Genomic DNA, 15,748 nt, shown 5'->3' with positions numbered 1-15,748 from the left:
CATCATTAGTAAAGTTTACAAAAGAGATGACCAGTTTTTTCAGCCGTGTGCCACATCGATGTACTTTAAAAATACAGGGCTACATGACCATGTTTACTCTAGCCGTTATCAGTTGTTCCGAGTTTATGAATTTATTCTATTTCCGTCTAAATAATTAACTACACAAGTATATTTTCACGAGTTTCCACACTTTTCAAATAGTCATTCTTATTCTTTTCACGTAATTCTAAATTTCCATTCAAAGGACCATCGATCATTTCTTGAGTTACACCTTTACTAATCAATGACTTCCAAGTTTTAATTTTTTCAAATCCATTACGTTGGTTCTTAAAATCCTGGAATCCACTCTTCATATTTTCTTCAGTATCAGCCGCAAATGTCCCAAAAACGTAGACATCTTGATCTAGTTTTTTACCACCAATTATTGCAAACTCTACTTCCTCGTCAGGCTTTGTACTGACATTTTTACCAATAACAAAATCTCCAGTTTCTTCAAAATATACATTTTGATATTGTTCAGCTGTTGTATTGTCATTTAATTCAAGTGTAGTTCCTCTGATCACATACAAAAAATAATTAAAATCAGATCTCAATTCTTGTTTGAATTGACCTCCAGGTTTTATCTTGTAGTGGAAGTAATCAATGGGAATGTATGCCAATTGTTTGATTGATTCTATTCCATGACTTTTACCAGAAATAACTTTAACTGTAACTTTACCATCATCAACGATAACTTCAGGTATTTCCCATTCTCTTAAATCTCGATAATTAGGTTCTATATTTCGTTTATCTTCAGGTAAATCAACCCATAATTGTAGTCCCACGGTGGGTGACTCGTCGTCTTTTGATACTGGCATTTCAGAATGCATTATCCCTTTACCAGCAGTCATAAATTGCAAATCCCCTTTATAAAGCATTCCCTTGGCCCCAGTAAAATCTTCATGAGCAACTGCTCCATTTAAAACATAAGTGATTGTTTCGTGCCCTTGATGAGGATGGGCTGGAAATCCATGGTTGTTTGCACCTATAAAATGGTCAAATAATAAGAATGGATTATATTTCCGTTGTCCATAAATACCCATTGATCGATGTACAATTGCTCCTGAACCTTCAGTTTTTTGTTTTGAAGTGACGATTTTAGCTATGGATCTAAGTGACATTATTTGTGGATACAGTCTATATAGTTAAAAAAAAGGTGACGGTGGGGGGTGACCAAATTTCATTGCTCAAGGTCATATTTAAATACTTTTACTAAAATTGCTAGTTTAATGGGTGAAGAAAAAAAGAGACTAGTAACCATAATTTCATTAGTAATGTCATAGTAATGGAAATACAAATAGTATTTCCGAGTCACTACAGAACAAACAAAAAATTACGCGAGTAAATACTTTTTTTGATGGGGCTAAAAACTATTACATTGGATCCTAACTACATAATAATGACAGACAAAACTAAATTTCACTTTTTCTTTCCAAAAAAACTCATTAATGAAGATTGTTTCATTCCTGTTTTCTTCCCCGTTGAAGGTTTAGTGACTTTTGGTGGGACAACCTGTTTCTTGGGTTTTGCTTGTTTGGTTATAGGCTTTACTTTTCTTGTAATAAGATATCCTTCTTCATCTTTTTCAGTAATAAATTCTTCTTGTTCTCCAGAGCGAGTTTCTTCTTGTTCCTTCTCCTCTTTTTCTTCTTCTTCTTCATTAACAAAAAGTCCTGGCTCATTCTCAGGATTGACTTCCTTGCTTTGTTGTTCTTCCTTCGGTGATTCAGGTAAAATATCTTTTTTATCTTCATCTTTTGGTTCTTCTGTCTCTCTGACTTCCTTTTCTGGTGATTCATCATCGTCACTAAAAGTAAAATCGTCACCATCAAACATCCTCTGAAGATCTGATGTATTCGTAGCACGTGAGGCTTTAATTGGCTTATCATCGTCATCATCCTCCTCGTCTTCATTATCATTGTTTTCTGCAATAATCACTCTCTCTTTTGGTGCTTTAGCTTCGAGTTTCCGTGATTTGTATTGATATGTTGGTTTTGTAGCAGGTTCTGTGTTAGATCTTTTACTTGGAATTGTAGGTTCGGTTTTTCGTGACACGTAATTGGATAATGTTCCAGATCTTGTATCCTGTTGTTTCTTTTCTTGTTTCCTGGACACGTATGATGAAAGTAGACTTGAACTAGATTTCTTTTCTTCAGTCGGTTTATTCTTATGACTTGGTTCTGGCTTCACAGGAGATGAGGGGATATTTACAGGGATGACTTTTTCAATTTTTGGTCCAATAATAATCCCATTCTTTTCATACTCGGATATCTTATTTAAAGAACTTGAGTGTTTCAATTCTTCTAATGCAAGCTCATTATTAGAAAACTGAATCAGTTTCTTGTGAACGGAATACACATGAACACAATGAACTGTGGTGAACTTTTTCAAATCTGACTCCAAATCATCTTCATTTGATAGTTTGATTAATTTCCCATTGTCATTTCTGCCAGTCACAATAAACGTTGCTGTTAGATCATTTTTGTTTTTTTGATAATATTCAAGTAATGTAGCTTTGGCTTTAGATACATGGATGTTGAGTTGACGAGAAAACTTGTGATATGAAACAGGTTTGGAATTAGTTATGATTTCAGTAGCCAAGTATTCTATTTCATCAGCAGAACTACTCATCGTCATTATCGCCTATAAAATTGAATGAAAAAAGTAATGATATTCTGACATCCTTTTTTTTCTCTCTCTCTGTATATTTTCAATTTTTGGCGTGGACAATGGCAGCGCGGTGGTGAAGCGGTCAGTTGTATTACACAAAAACGAAAATTGCTTTAAACGCGTTTCTCAGTTGACCGAAAGCTCTTCTCTATAATCTACAAGTTCAAATTATCAACTTTTAAATATTTAATGTACAATTATATTTCAACTATCTAGTTAAATAAAAAAACCTATATAAAATCAATCTATATTATAGTCATCTTGAAAACTAAAGCTCGTCTTTTACAAGTTCAGGTTGAGCAGCAACAGGGGCAGCTTTCTTTTGTTGCTTTTCCAAGAATGCCTTTTTCTTAGCAGCTCTTTTTTCAAGATTACCATTCAATGGTCCTTCAATCATTTCTTTGGTAACACCACCACTGATCAATGTTTGCCAAGTTTTAATGTTTTCAAATCCGTTTCTTCCATATTGATAATCTTGGAAAGCCTTTTGGATATTATCTCTTGAACTGGCAACAAATGGACCATATTGGACAACTTCTTGTTCTAATTTCTTACCTCCAACTAATATGAATTGTACTTCGGTTTCGTTATTATCTTTTGTAGCAGCATTCTTACCAGTGATGAAATCACCTTTGTCGCCGAAAAAGACGTTTTGGTATCTGTCAACTTTGGTGTCTTCATTCAACACAAGATTTCTTCCGTTCAACACATACAAGAAATAGTTGAATCCTGGTTGTAATTCTTGTTTAAATTCACCACCGGCTTTGACCTTGTAGTAATAGTAATTGATAGGGGTGTAAGCCAATTCTTTGACTGATTCAACTCCATGTGATCTACCAGATATGACCTTGATGGTAACTTTACCGTCATCTGTAACAACTTCTGGGATTTCCCATTCTCTTAAATCTCTGTATCTTGGTTTGACACCTTTCATATTATTTGGCAAATCGACCCACAATTGCAACCCAACAGTTGGAGAACCGTCAGCATTGGCAACTGGCATCTCAGAATGCACAACACCTTTACCAGCAGTCATGAATTGTAAGTCACCAGCATACAAAATACCCTTTGATCCAGTGAAATCTTCATGAGCCATAGCACCATTCAATACTAATGTGATAGTTTCTTGACCTCTATGTGGATGTTCTGGGAACCCATTAGTACCAGCACTGGAAAAATGATCAAACATTAAGAATGGATCAAAATTTCTTTGATTCATGATCCCAATTGATCTTCTGACTCTAGCACCAGCACCTTCGGCTTGTTCGTTAGCGGTAACTATCTTTGCAATTGATCTAGTAGACATATCTAAACTTTCTTTGTTGGTATTATTAATTGATAAAACTCTTAATGGATAAAATAGAATGAATAAAATCAAAAATTGAATTTTCAGAATCAATGGGGAAATAACCATCTATTTATACTTGAGTGGAAAACTATTGATGAAAGTCCGATTGAATGACCTTTTTTGATAATCATAAAACAAACGAAAAACAAAAACATACATGATCTGAATTAGTATTTATAATCTATTAGAGCTGAGAAGATGTGATACTCATCCATTACAAATCTTTACTAAATATTTCGGCTCAGTTAGTAATTTAAGCGATCACGCAGAGCTTTCTCTTCGGAAATACTTTTTTATTTGGGTTTGTGTGCAGGATATTGATAGTTTGGATTTCCGACGCATCACCAATCAGGAATTAGCTTTTATTAATTATTTCATCGCTATACTGATAAAGTACACACACACGCTAATGGAAATGCAATAGAACATTCTATTGAATTACTAACTATGGTCATCTCTTTTTCCAGGAACGGCTCTCACAAAGTTATTACTAATCATTATTGATCTAACTCTATTTTATTTTTTTCTAGCAAACGTGTAAACTGTGTCCCAGATTACATCAATTTCAGTATCATCATTCCAATTCATTTTCTGTTTCAATTCCGCAACAAACTTTTCAGCTATATCATATTTATCACCGTGATGGGTCATCCAAGTATGATATGCGCTCCAACTTTTGACATAATCTAAAAACCATTTCATTGTTATAGTTTTCTTAATAAAAAGTGGTGTTTTGGTTATGTATGGATCTTCATTTTCTTTTGGAGCACCGTGTATGTCGGAAATATACTCATGTCGAACTATATCATAGAATTTATCTGTTGGAACTTCAATTTCTTTCATCAATGATCTTAAATAATCATGACCTGGTTGTTGATAGTATGGTCCCATATACCTCTCAAACTCTTCATCGCGGCTCTCATCAAAAGAGGAGTTGTAGGTGTAATTAGTATAAACTTTGTTTGCCTCAGGATATCCAATGAAAACTGGATCTTTATAAAACCAGTAAGCTAATGTACCATTTGATTTCAAAACTCTGTATGATTCATCAAAAAATTGTTTGTGATTTACCCAATGACAGCATTCGGCACCAGTGATTAAATCAACTGAGTTTTCTTTAATTGACACTGGGTGGTGTTCCGCTGTGCCTTTCATAAAACTAATTTTTTTAGGAGAATTTCGCAACCATTCTGGAGGAATATTGGAATTGCATTGTTCAATCATTGTAGATGACGGATCAGTTCCAATGACAGAATCAAAATAGTTGACTAACTGAAAAGCAACAAAACCTGAACCACATCCAATATCAATTGCCAATTTGGTGTCACCTTTTTTGGTATGATACTTGATCAATTCTTTGTAGAAGGGTTGAGGATAATTTGGTCTTGAATCGTCATAATGCTGACTGTTGAACGTCATTTCAGAGTATGTAGCCATATTTCTATTTCAATAAATTTGTAAATTGATATTGCTGAGGTATACTGTTTTCTGTGTATTAAAGGTATATTTATACTTTTAACATTAAGAGAGATTAAAGATTTACCCCGTGCTCCGGCACAGGCCCTGAACCGGCACACTAAAATTGACAGTTCATACACAATTTCACGCCGCAGCTTCCTTATACTTATAAAAAGTGAATGAAGAACAAACTTTTATAGCTAATCAAACTGTTAAGGTTGTGTTGTGAGGCAAATAGATTGGTCTTATTCTATACTGTTATGTAGAGTAGAAAGAAGTCATTATTTTTGATAGTATACGCTCATCTTAATTCTATGATAATTTCATTTTTTCAGCCCTAAGCCTGTCGCTCTTGACATTTTTCTATATACAATAATTTCCTACTATAACTATAACTCTTTTTGGGAATACCTTCTTTGTAGATTACTGTTTGGTGGTTTTTTGATGTGAGCAAACTGTAAAGATAAAAAGAATACAAACGAGAAAATGAAAAAAAATCCAACTGGAACCAAACCACCTACAATACCATACAAGAATGTCCAATACTAAAGACAACGCAAATGACATTGATGCTTCATCATTTGCTAGTATTCTAGCCGGTGTACAGAAAATGAGAGAGGATGCTGGAAGTATACCATCACAGGACCCAACTCTTGCAGAAGTCAATCATGATACCCAGCCCAACGCGTCATCGTTAAATGCAATTCAACCACCAGCACCGGTACCAGCACCACCGCCACAAACTCACACCAACGTCACAAATGAAAAATACCAAAAAGCAACATTGAATGAATCAACTGCAAAACCTATTCCTCCAAAAAGGAATAATAATAGTGTAAAACCTAGCACGAAGCGAACACAAACTTCTGGGCCAAGTGACATTCTAGTATCCAGATCACAAGAAGGTAATCCATTATTATCCACACCGATTATGCAAGCAACGCCATGGTCATTTGACAAGTCTCTTCTCTCGGATTACTATATTAATCCAAAGTTTCAGATTATATTCTTGACGTTAAAGTACCACAAGCTTCACCCGGAACATATTTGGAATCGATGGAAAAAACTAAATCAAGGCTCATCAACAGTTCATACGAGAGGCGATGACGCATTAAGAGTGTTACTAGTTGTTGTAGATGTCGATTCCCATCAAGACCTATTGCGTAAGTTACTGGATTTTTGTATCAAGCATGACTTGTCGTTAGTATTGGCGTGGTCATACGAAGAGGCTGCTAATTACATTGCATTATGTAAACAACTAGATAAGGCACCCCTAAAGGGGAGGAAGATTATTGAAGGTACCAAAGGAAGTGACTACAATTCAAGTGTAGTGAAAGCTTTCACTGGTATCAAACTGGTCAATAAAACTGATGTCTCAAATCTACTAGCAAATTGTAAGTCAGTGAAAGAAATTGTACTTCAAAGCTGCCAAAATGATAATGATGATGGTATTGGACTTGCCAGTATTCCTGGATTGGGAGCTAAAAAATTGGAAAATCTTAAAAAAGTATTCCTGGAACCTTTTATTTCAAATAAAGATTATGATACATGAGGTCTATAGACTATGTAGTTTTCTTCGAATAAATCAATTAGTTACACCTGCAGATGATCCCTCTTGCTCTTGCTCCATTTCGATTACTTTTCTTCTTAATATCAAATTCACTGTGTTTAATAACTCGTTCTTTTGCACTAGAATGTTTTTCAACTTCTTAGCATCATCGTCCAATTTTTTAATTTTGTTGTTGTAACCTAATTTAGCTTTGTCGGCCAGTTTTTCAACATAATATCCTGTACCTATATCCACCAAATATTTATTTCTTGTTACCACTTGGCCAGGTATATATAAGGAGCTTGTTAATGGAACTAATAAATCATTTTCTTTGGATTGTTCCAAGTTATTTATACTGGAAATACAATCTTTCAACTTTGACTGGGCTGCAGACAAGGCTTGCAAGGATTGTGTGAAATGGGTGATTTCCTCATCTATCGATTTACGAAACTCAATCAATTGCTGAGGAGGTAATGAATTTAAATCTATATTGGTAGGTTCGGCTGCAGACATTGTTCCCTGTTCTTTTAGGATTGTGGAAAGAATAGATTTTCAGATAATTTTTTTCCTTGCGAAGATTGATTCTATTTTTTCTTTTACATTCTACACACTGTTTGACAATTTTATCTATTTATACTTATTTTTGTAAACAACTATATGGGTGCTGACGGTGGAACCATTGCCAAAAGGCAAGATTTATTATCATCATTGACAAATAGAACCAATGGAGATGCACAAAGAGGTGAAGATAAAGAAGAGGATTTAATCAAAGTATGCCATCTTTCTAGTCTACCTCTTTATAATAATGATCCTATAGTTAGTGATTACAAGGGCAAGTTGTACATCAAAGAGAAACTACTACAATACTTATTGGATATTAAAACGAATAAACACAGTGTTAAATCGGAATTTTCCCATATCAAACTGCTAAAAGACATCTGTCCAGTAACAGTATCATGGACGATCATTAACAAAGAACCATTCATTGAATGCCCAGTGACCAAAGAAGTTCAAAAATCTTACTTGTACCTACGATCATGTGGCTGTTTGATTTCCAAAAAGGCGTTGAACGAGTTTTCAAAAACCAAAACAGAGAAGAAATGTCCAAATTGCAATGTCGATTTCTGTGATTTCGATATTGTAATGCTTGATCCATTAAACTTGAAGAAAAATAGTGATATCAATGAAGAAAACATACTGATCTTAAGACAAAAGGGCTTGTCACATTCAAAATTACCATTAAAAAAGCCTAAAAAGAAAAAGATCCATGATGAAGACGAATTTATTAGGAAGAGGAAATTACCTGATGAGATTGCCAGTGCTAGAAAACGAAAGTCTACAGTTTCCTGATGGGTTTTCAATTTACCTTTTTATATAGATTTTTTTTTATATAATTAAACTATGTACACATTTGTAATTTCATATTCTAATAAACCAGAAGTTAAATCAATAAACGATAACCAATCGACTTATTCTTCTTCATCTTTCTTAGTATTGTGATATTGTTCTTGTTGGAATTTCAACTTTTCTTTATTCCATGGAGCATAATCAGAATTGGCCCAAATATTAAAAGCTATTGAACCACCTCCAACAACACATATTCCCACCAAACCTAAAACAGTTAATCTATGCACAGCATCTGTTGCACGAACGTGAAATGGAAGTTGATTATTGGCCATGTTTATGATATCAAGGAAAGATTTAATGGATATAGAGTGTGGTTTATACTGAAATGGTTTAGTTACTTCTAGATTGAATATTTTTTTTACTCTTATTAGTCGTTTCATTTTTTTTTCTCTGGTGCGTGTGTTATGTGATCCTTCAAAAAAAATCATTCAAATTCCGCATTTTACATACATAAGAAATACAGACAAGACACAGCGCTTTGATTAATTATACAACTTTATTTAACGATTACACCTATTTACTTGTAAAGATGTCTTTTGTTGACTAATGATTTATTTATAGCAAATATTTCAACCAAGTGGTTTCTATAATACCTTTTTCTAACAAAGAAGGGTTGGCGTATACTAATTCAGGAATCCAGTATTTATTGTAAAGACGGAATATGCTAGATTCTTTCGATTCAATCCCTGCAACTTCCAAAACTTCCAGTATAATGTATTCTAATATATCGTGACTGGATTCGTTAATCAGATTCAATGATTCTTTGGCGATTTTATTGGCAGAGTCCGCAAACAAAATGTTATCCACACCAGAAGTCAACAGATGATGAAATTTTTTGACATCCATATGACCAATTGGTAAACTTTCATCACCTTCGGTAACAGTGGCTTCTCCCATTGGTTTCAATGCATCATAATTACCAACATCTATACTCACTGGAAATTGTCTGGGCTGAATTCCTTTGATAATAAACTTTTTCTTAGGAGCTTGGTTTTCTTCACCTGGAGCTTGAGGTAATGCTACAACTTTAGCTTCAGCATAAGGAAATGCTTTCGTAACATTTTTAATAAACTCCACAGCAGGCAAAAGTGGTTTATAGTTATGATTGAGAGTTCCCTCGGTATTTGGTTTCCAGATCTCTTGGAATTGTGTTTCATAAGCTTTCCAAATAGAAATTTGTGTCACTTCTGCCTGTTCAGTCATTGTTGCCTCATAACAGCAATGCAACCAGGTTGAAGCTCTTAGTGGTTCAGGAAAAGCCACAATTATTTTGTATAATTCTTCAGTTAATTCTGGTGCAGATGTGGGCACCCCTGAGTATTGGGATCTCTTTGTCAAGTTTAAGGAGGGGACAGGTTGCTCTTCAATCGGTTCATTCAAAGGCAAGTCAGATACTAACAACAAAGGTAACTGTTTCATTAAGGTGTTGAATGTGGCCTTAGAAGTGTTTAACTGTAACAACTTTCTCAATCTATGTCTCTGAGAATCTTTAATGGAACTGGAATACTTTTCATGCAAGGCTTCGGAAAACAAATACATTTTGAGAAAATCCAAAACAGCATTGTTCATCTCGCTATCGGCAATAAGAAGAGTGTTGATGATAGTCTCCAGTTGAGAATCAGAAATACTGTCTATGCAGTTGTTTGTTAATTTCACCTCTTCTTCCCCTTCTTCTTCTTGTGCCAAATCTTCATCTTCGTCATCGCCGTTCCCATCTTCCTCGGCCTTTGCTTTGGCACCCTTATCCCAAATAATCAACAAGTGAGAAATACATTTCAAAATATTGATAAATAAATTTCTATCCGTGGTAATCATTAATGTGTTTAACAATATATTAAACAATGTATCATTTTTACTGTTATCAATATAGTAGCATGTCAATGGTTCCAATAAGTCCACAATATAATTCAAAGATTCGGCAAATTGATTGTTATATTTCTCAAACTGAGGAATTTGGTTACCACCTGGTTGGTAAAACCAATTTGTTAAGAATTTTATCAGTTCAATCAAGTTTTTCTTAAATGAAGGAATTTGTGATAACCATTGTTGATTTGGCAAGTCCTGTGACAAATTTCTTAAAGTCAACACTGAATCCAAACTAAATGTTAATATATCTTGAGTTAACAAGTCAAATTTTTTTTCTTGAATTAATTGATATGGTTTCACGAAATATTTGATTAACTCATTACCGAGAAAAGGACTCTGTTCAAGATCTATTAATGGTTGTATAGACATATGGGTTAACAGACTCAAAGCCCATGCAATCTCTGAATCAATACCTGATTTTAAGGACATCTCAATTCTTTTCATATCCTCGATACCACGGTGATTATGGCCCAAGCTTTGTACATAACCATTCCCATAAACACCGTATTGATTGTTGTATGAGTTATTTCCGGTGGCCCCACTCAATGAGAGAGTCGTTCTGGAGCTGGAGCTAACTGGTACTAATGAAGGCATGGTAAGGTATTTTGTGTTGTAGGTTTCTTTATTAGTGAATCAAGCGTAAGAGTAGTAGTAGATAACCAGTATGTTAATATTGTGAAGTAATTCAATAGCTGGAAAGTAAAAAAACAACAACATTCCAAGTCGCTGCACCAAAAGAGAGAAAAAAACTGAAGAAGAAAAAAAAAAAAAAAGAGTGTCGTGTACCATGTCAATATTTTGCAATATGATCAGTAAACACTAGACTATATGATTTTACAAGTTCAGATAGGTAAACCATCAAGAGCTATGCATCTTGGCTGAGTATAGGGAAATCAAACTTGTAGCTACTACTTAATGAAGGTAAGCCAGAGCTCTACAAATTCTAAATCCATTGTGGAAACTTGTGGTGAAAACAACGAATTGCTCAAGTTAGTGTTATCACAAGTCGATCTCTTTCAATTCTAACGACTCAATGTAGTCATAGCTTCTTCATACAAATGTATCTGATATCAAACACAACTAATGATCTGGTTTTAGTTTGATCGTCTCCATCATTCATATTCAAGATGGGAAACCTCGACCAATGACGTATCTAAATATAGCACTCCCGATAATTCTTTTTCCTTTTAACCGTGCGGCACCTTTTGAGAGTGAATTTCCGTTATCTCAAATCCCTTGGTAGTTTTCTCCATCTCACTTCAACATTCGTCCAATTGTGGGAACCATTCATTTTCCTTTTAGTTTTATTCCTTTTTTCTTTCTTCTTTTCTTTAGTTTTGCTAAAAATAAACAAGTATTACACTTTCAAGAAATATATTGAGTAGATTAAAATGCAATTATCTACATTAGTCACTTGGTTGGCTGCTTTAACTGTCGGTGCACAGGCAGTATCATTCGGCAACAATTTAAAAGATCAGATTATATTGGATTCTGAGGAAAGCTCCCCAGATTTATATTTGGAGTCAGTGTTCAAAGACTTGGGTTCATTGCCAGTTGATTTGATTACTGCTTGGGCAGAAATGCAATCTGAATTATCACCTGAACAAATTGCCAAATTAATCAATCAATATGAGTCTAAAAATGAAAAACCAAAGAAAAATAAGTTTAATCCAATGTCGACATTTTCTTCACCAAGTTCCAAGTTTGAAAAGCTTTCCAATGATAAATTTGCTGGTTATTCAATGCGTGTAAAAGAGAGTTTCCCAGAAATTTTGGGTCTTGATACAGTGAAACAATACACTGGGTATTTAGATATTGACTCATTAGATAAACATCTTTTCTATTGGTTTTTTGAAAGTAGAAATGATCCAAAGAATGATCCTATTATTTTATGGCTCAATGGTGGTCCAGGTTGCAGCTCTTCAACGGGATTATTTTTTGAATTAGGACCATCCTCGATCAACAAAACTTTACACCCAGTTTACAACCCATATTCTTGGAATTCCAATGCGTCGGTTATTTTCTTAGATCAACCCGTTGGAGTTGGATATTCGTATACAGGAGGAGATGAAGTTAAGAATACTCTCACTGCTGCTAAAGACGTTTATGTGTTTTTGGAATTGTTTTTCCAAAAATTCCCACAATTTTTGACTAATAAGTTTCACATTGCCGGTGAATCTTACGCCGGTCATTATATACCAGCATTTGCTTCAGAAATCATTAACAATGCCGATAGGTCATTTGAGTTGGCATCTGTGTTGATTGGTAACGGTATCACCGATCCATTGATTCAAGATGGTTCCTATAAACCAATGGGCTGTGGTGAAGGTGGTTACAAACCTGTTTTGACAACTGAACAGTGTGATCAAATGGAAAGGGATTATCCTAGATGTGCTAAATTGACTAAATTATGTTACAGTTTCCAATCTGCCTTGACTTGTGTTCCAGCTCAATACTACTGTGATTCCCGTTTATTTCAACCTTATGCTCAAACAGGATTAAATCCTTATGATATCAGAAAGGATTGTGCCGAGCAAGGTGGTAATTGTTACGTAGAAATGGATTACTTGGATGAATACTTGAATCTCGATTATGTGAAAGAAGCTGTTGGTGCTTCTAATATTGACATTTTTACTTCATGTGATGACACCGTGTTTAGAAACTTTATTTTAGATGGTGATGAAATGAAACCTTTCCAACAATATGTTGCTGAGTTATTGGACAATAATGTACCTGTATTGATTTATGCTGGTGACAAAGATTATATTTGTAATTGGTTGGGTAACTTGGCATGGGTAAACGAATTGGAATATTCAGATAGTGAACATTTTGCACCAAAACCATTACAATTATGGAAACCAGATGGCAAGAAAGCTGCAGGAGAAGTCAAGAATCACAAACATTTTACATTCTTGAGAATTTATGACGCTGGTCACATGGTTCCCTTTGATCAACCAGAAAATGCTCTTAGTATGGTTAATACTTGGGTACAGGGAGATTATTCTTTTGGTTTAGAGGGTAATAAATTATCTGAAGCTGATTAAAAGAAAGATTGGTTTCTTTTTTTATTGCAGATCTAGAATCTAACAAAACAAAACGCAGTATATAGATATTGTCGGAAAAATATAAACAAACAGTTTTTTATGAAATGTATCTATGTTTCTATTGTTCGTATTTGTACCTTATTGTTCTGTTTGATCATTTTAGTGCTAACTATCTACGCAATTATTGACACTTTTTGAAGAAGCATTGTGCAAAAGATAGCATGGCCTATTTGATCTTATGTTAGTAAAAAGTTCAAGATATTTATGTTTTTACCTATCGTTCTAGCAAGTATCATGTTTGTAGGAAGTTTCACAGAGATGTACTTGAACCGTAAAATGTAGACGGTTATTTGACAATCACTTATGTTATTGACCTACTGCTTTCGGGAAACAATCCAATAGTTCAAGCAAGTTGAGGCAAATATTACAGTGCCCTCCGCCTCATTGAAAAGTTAAACTTTAAAAGTAAAAGGATCTTGGCAGTATGGCCAACAACATTATCTTTGCCGTCTATAATTTAGAGTAATAGAGAGAAGAATACAAACACAAACAAACCATACTCAGATATGTTCAAGAAATAAGAAGTTTTGTGTTTGTTTATGTACATCTATGCTTGAGTTTTGTTAAGCACTAATGCCAATGCCATTCTTGCGTGTAATGATTTGACTTAACACTTTTGTCTTTCTCTGTCTTTGTAAGTAAGATGTCTTGATTTACTGGTTTTGACCTAGCTTATTCAACACCTCATCAAACAACCGTTTAAGCCTTTCTCTCTGCTTTGTAATGACATTGCTATATTATGAGAGATCTTGCACTAAACCATACATAATTGTTCTTGTTATTGATATTAAACCAGTTTTCTTGTGTTGGAGAAAGATTTCAAGAACTATTTTGATTATTATTATTATTCCAGCTTGTTGACATGAAGAATAGTTTCCTAAGAAAAAAAAAATTCACTTCCAGTGAAAATATTATTTCTATAAAAAACAAAATAATACAATCGTCATTGACATGCATTGTTATGTTGGAAGATTGTTCTCTTCCAATCGTATGAGAGTTAATGTAATGGGCAAATTATACTAATAATGGTAAAGATTTATGTAAATTACACAAAACTCGATTGGGTCGTATTTTTTTTCTTTTGGTCCTCTTATTAATTCAGTAACATGGCCTAATTAGGTGCATTGTTTTCCATTTTAAGCATTGATACCTTTTCCATATTCTTTTCTTGATATCACAATCAACTCACATATTCATACATTGAATTCGATAATTACATCTATAAAACTATTCTTGAATTCATTGTATCGTCTTGTAAACAATGCTCAACTCCTAGATTCTTGTTGTGCTTTTGCAGTTATATAAAGATGAAGCAAGTTGCTCCTTTTTTTTGCATTCGGTTCTCCTTCTTCTTTCTCTTTTTATTTACTATACATTATCATTGCATTTAGCTTTAATAGTTCAAAGTAAGTTTTCTTTCATTCGTTAACTATCCAATACCCAATCTTACTTTAGAAATTAAAAATGCACTTTTCAAAAATTATTGCTGGTTCTGCTTTATCTTCCGTTGCTTTAGCTGAATTTCAAAATGGAACTGTTACTACTCACGTAACTGCTACTGGCTACACTACTTACTGTCCTTATCCAACTACTATCACTTTGACTATTTGTGAAGAAGAAAACATTTGCACAAAGAGACCAATTGTTGTTAGTGAACCAACCACAGTAACCGTTACAGAGCCATGTATTATTTCTACTTCCTACGAAACTACCGAAGTCGTTGTCACTACTACTTTACCAAGCAGTCTTTCCCCATCTAGTGTTGCTCCTGCCAATGTCACATCATTTGAAGGTGCTGGTTCTAAGAACGTTGCTAGTGCTTTAGTTGGTGTGGTCGCTATTGCTGCTGCCATGATGTAAGCTAAATTATACCTTCCACTGCTAGTCTTGATATCCTTAAATTTCAGTTTGTTCAATTCTTTGCTTATTCTTTCTGTTATATTTCTTTTTGGTTTTCGATCTTTCGTATCAACTATTTGTTGGTGTTTATTATTATTTCGGTGTCATGCAAGAATGGTGTTAAGAGAATCATCATTTTATGACTTTTATTTTGTTTTTTACTTTACATATCGCTATTTTTCATTTTCGGGCGTATGTACAATAGGTTTTAGAAAATACTTTTACAAAAGACTTAATGTATATTAGATTATATTTGTTTTGTCAAGTAATAAGTTCAGTTTAATAAATAAGTTTAGAAATATGTCTAAAATGATTTTGATTCTTCAATTGAGTAATCTTTGTTGGGTATTTTGTTTCAAGAACTTTAAAGGAACTAATCAATAATGAGGGATTAACCAGTTTGACTGA

The 15,748-nt window shown here is 34.0% G+C and overlaps 11 protein-coding genes across 11 annotated transcripts; 4 read left to right on the top strand and 7 right to left on the bottom strand. All coding sequences in view use genetic code 12, as the record gives it.

Annotated features, from left to right (window-relative positions):
- Nucleotides 1-158: 158 nt before the first annotated feature.
- Nucleotides 159-1,160, bottom strand: PRN2 (Prn2p; the record flags this gene model as incomplete). The annotated part of the gene is made up of 1 exon (XM_713392.1): nucleotides 159-1,160. The coding sequence occupies one exon, from the start codon at nucleotides 1,158-1,160 to the stop codon at nucleotides 159-161; it is 1,002 nt and encodes a 333-aa protein (XP_718485.1).
- Nucleotides 1,161-1,458: 298 nt separating this feature from the next.
- POL32 (DNA polymerase delta subunit) lies at nucleotides 1,459-2,670 on the bottom strand (the record flags this gene model as incomplete). Its single annotated transcript, XM_713394.2, has 1 exon — nucleotides 1,459-2,670. One exon carries the CDS (start codon nucleotides 2,668-2,670, stop codon nucleotides 1,459-1,461), a length of 1,212 nt encoding a protein of 403 aa, XP_718487.2.
- A 307-nt stretch (nucleotides 2,671-2,977) lies between these two features.
- PRN1 (Prn1p) lies at nucleotides 2,978-4,015 on the bottom strand (the record flags this gene model as incomplete). The annotated part of the gene is made up of 1 exon (XM_713395.2): nucleotides 2,978-4,015. The coding sequence occupies one exon, from the start codon at nucleotides 4,013-4,015 to the stop codon at nucleotides 2,978-2,980; it is 1,038 nt and encodes a 345-aa protein (XP_718488.2).
- Nucleotides 4,016-4,573: 558 nt separating this feature from the next.
- CAALFM_C105830WA (uncharacterized protein) lies at nucleotides 4,574-5,494 on the bottom strand (the record flags this gene model as incomplete). The annotated part of the gene is made up of 1 exon (XM_713396.1): nucleotides 4,574-5,494. The coding sequence occupies one exon, from the start codon at nucleotides 5,492-5,494 to the stop codon at nucleotides 4,574-4,576; it is 921 nt and encodes a 306-aa protein (XP_718489.1).
- A 556-nt stretch (nucleotides 5,495-6,050) lies between these two features.
- Nucleotides 6,051-7,067, top strand: RAD10 (Rad10p; the record flags this gene model as incomplete). Its single annotated transcript, XM_713397.1, has 1 exon — nucleotides 6,051-7,067. The coding sequence occupies one exon, from the start codon at nucleotides 6,051-6,053 to the stop codon at nucleotides 7,065-7,067; it is 1,017 nt and encodes a 338-aa protein (XP_718490.1).
- A 33-nt stretch (nucleotides 7,068-7,100) lies between these two features.
- On the bottom strand, nucleotides 7,101-7,577 carry GIM5 (Gim5p; the record flags this gene model as incomplete). Its single annotated transcript, XM_713399.1, has 1 exon — nucleotides 7,101-7,577. The coding sequence occupies one exon, from the start codon at nucleotides 7,575-7,577 to the stop codon at nucleotides 7,101-7,103; it is 477 nt and encodes a 158-aa protein (XP_718492.1).
- A 144-nt stretch (nucleotides 7,578-7,721) lies between these two features.
- On the top strand, nucleotides 7,722-8,414 carry CAALFM_C105800CA (uncharacterized protein; the record flags this gene model as incomplete). Its single annotated transcript, XM_713400.1, has 1 exon — nucleotides 7,722-8,414. The coding sequence occupies one exon, from the start codon at nucleotides 7,722-7,724 to the stop codon at nucleotides 8,412-8,414; it is 693 nt and encodes a 230-aa protein (XP_718493.1).
- A 119-nt stretch (nucleotides 8,415-8,533) lies between these two features.
- Nucleotides 8,534-8,743, bottom strand: CAALFM_C105790WA (uncharacterized protein; the record flags this gene model as incomplete). The annotated part of the gene is made up of 1 exon (XM_019475110.1): nucleotides 8,534-8,743. One exon carries the CDS (start codon nucleotides 8,741-8,743, stop codon nucleotides 8,534-8,536), a length of 210 nt encoding a protein of 69 aa, XP_019330655.1.
- A 283-nt stretch (nucleotides 8,744-9,026) lies between these two features.
- Nucleotides 9,027-10,931, bottom strand: CAALFM_C105780WA (uncharacterized protein; the record flags this gene model as incomplete). Its single annotated transcript, XM_713401.2, has 1 exon — nucleotides 9,027-10,931. The coding sequence occupies one exon, from the start codon at nucleotides 10,929-10,931 to the stop codon at nucleotides 9,027-9,029; it is 1,905 nt and encodes a 634-aa protein (XP_718494.1).
- A 797-nt stretch (nucleotides 10,932-11,728) lies between these two features.
- Nucleotides 11,729-13,381, top strand: PRC3 (carboxypeptidase C; the record flags this gene model as incomplete). Its single annotated transcript, XM_713402.2, has 1 exon — nucleotides 11,729-13,381. The coding sequence occupies one exon, from the start codon at nucleotides 11,729-11,731 to the stop codon at nucleotides 13,379-13,381; it is 1,653 nt and encodes a 550-aa protein (XP_718495.2).
- A 1,524-nt stretch (nucleotides 13,382-14,905) lies between these two features.
- PGA26 (Pga26p) lies at nucleotides 14,906-15,301 on the top strand (the record flags this gene model as incomplete). The annotated part of the gene is made up of 1 exon (XM_713403.2): nucleotides 14,906-15,301. One exon carries the CDS (start codon nucleotides 14,906-14,908, stop codon nucleotides 15,299-15,301), a length of 396 nt encoding a protein of 131 aa, XP_718496.2.
- Nucleotides 15,302-15,748: the final 447 nt, after the last annotated feature.

The sequence above is a fragment of the Candida albicans genome, chromosome 1, assembly GCF_000182965.3.
Source record: "Candida albicans SC5314 chromosome 1, complete sequence".
Taxonomy (NCBI): domain Eukaryota; kingdom Fungi; phylum Ascomycota; class Pichiomycetes; order Serinales; family Debaryomycetaceae; genus Candida; species Candida albicans.
The sequence above is the reverse complement of the archived record's forward strand: the minus strand, read 5'-3'. Positions and strand labels throughout refer to the sequence as shown.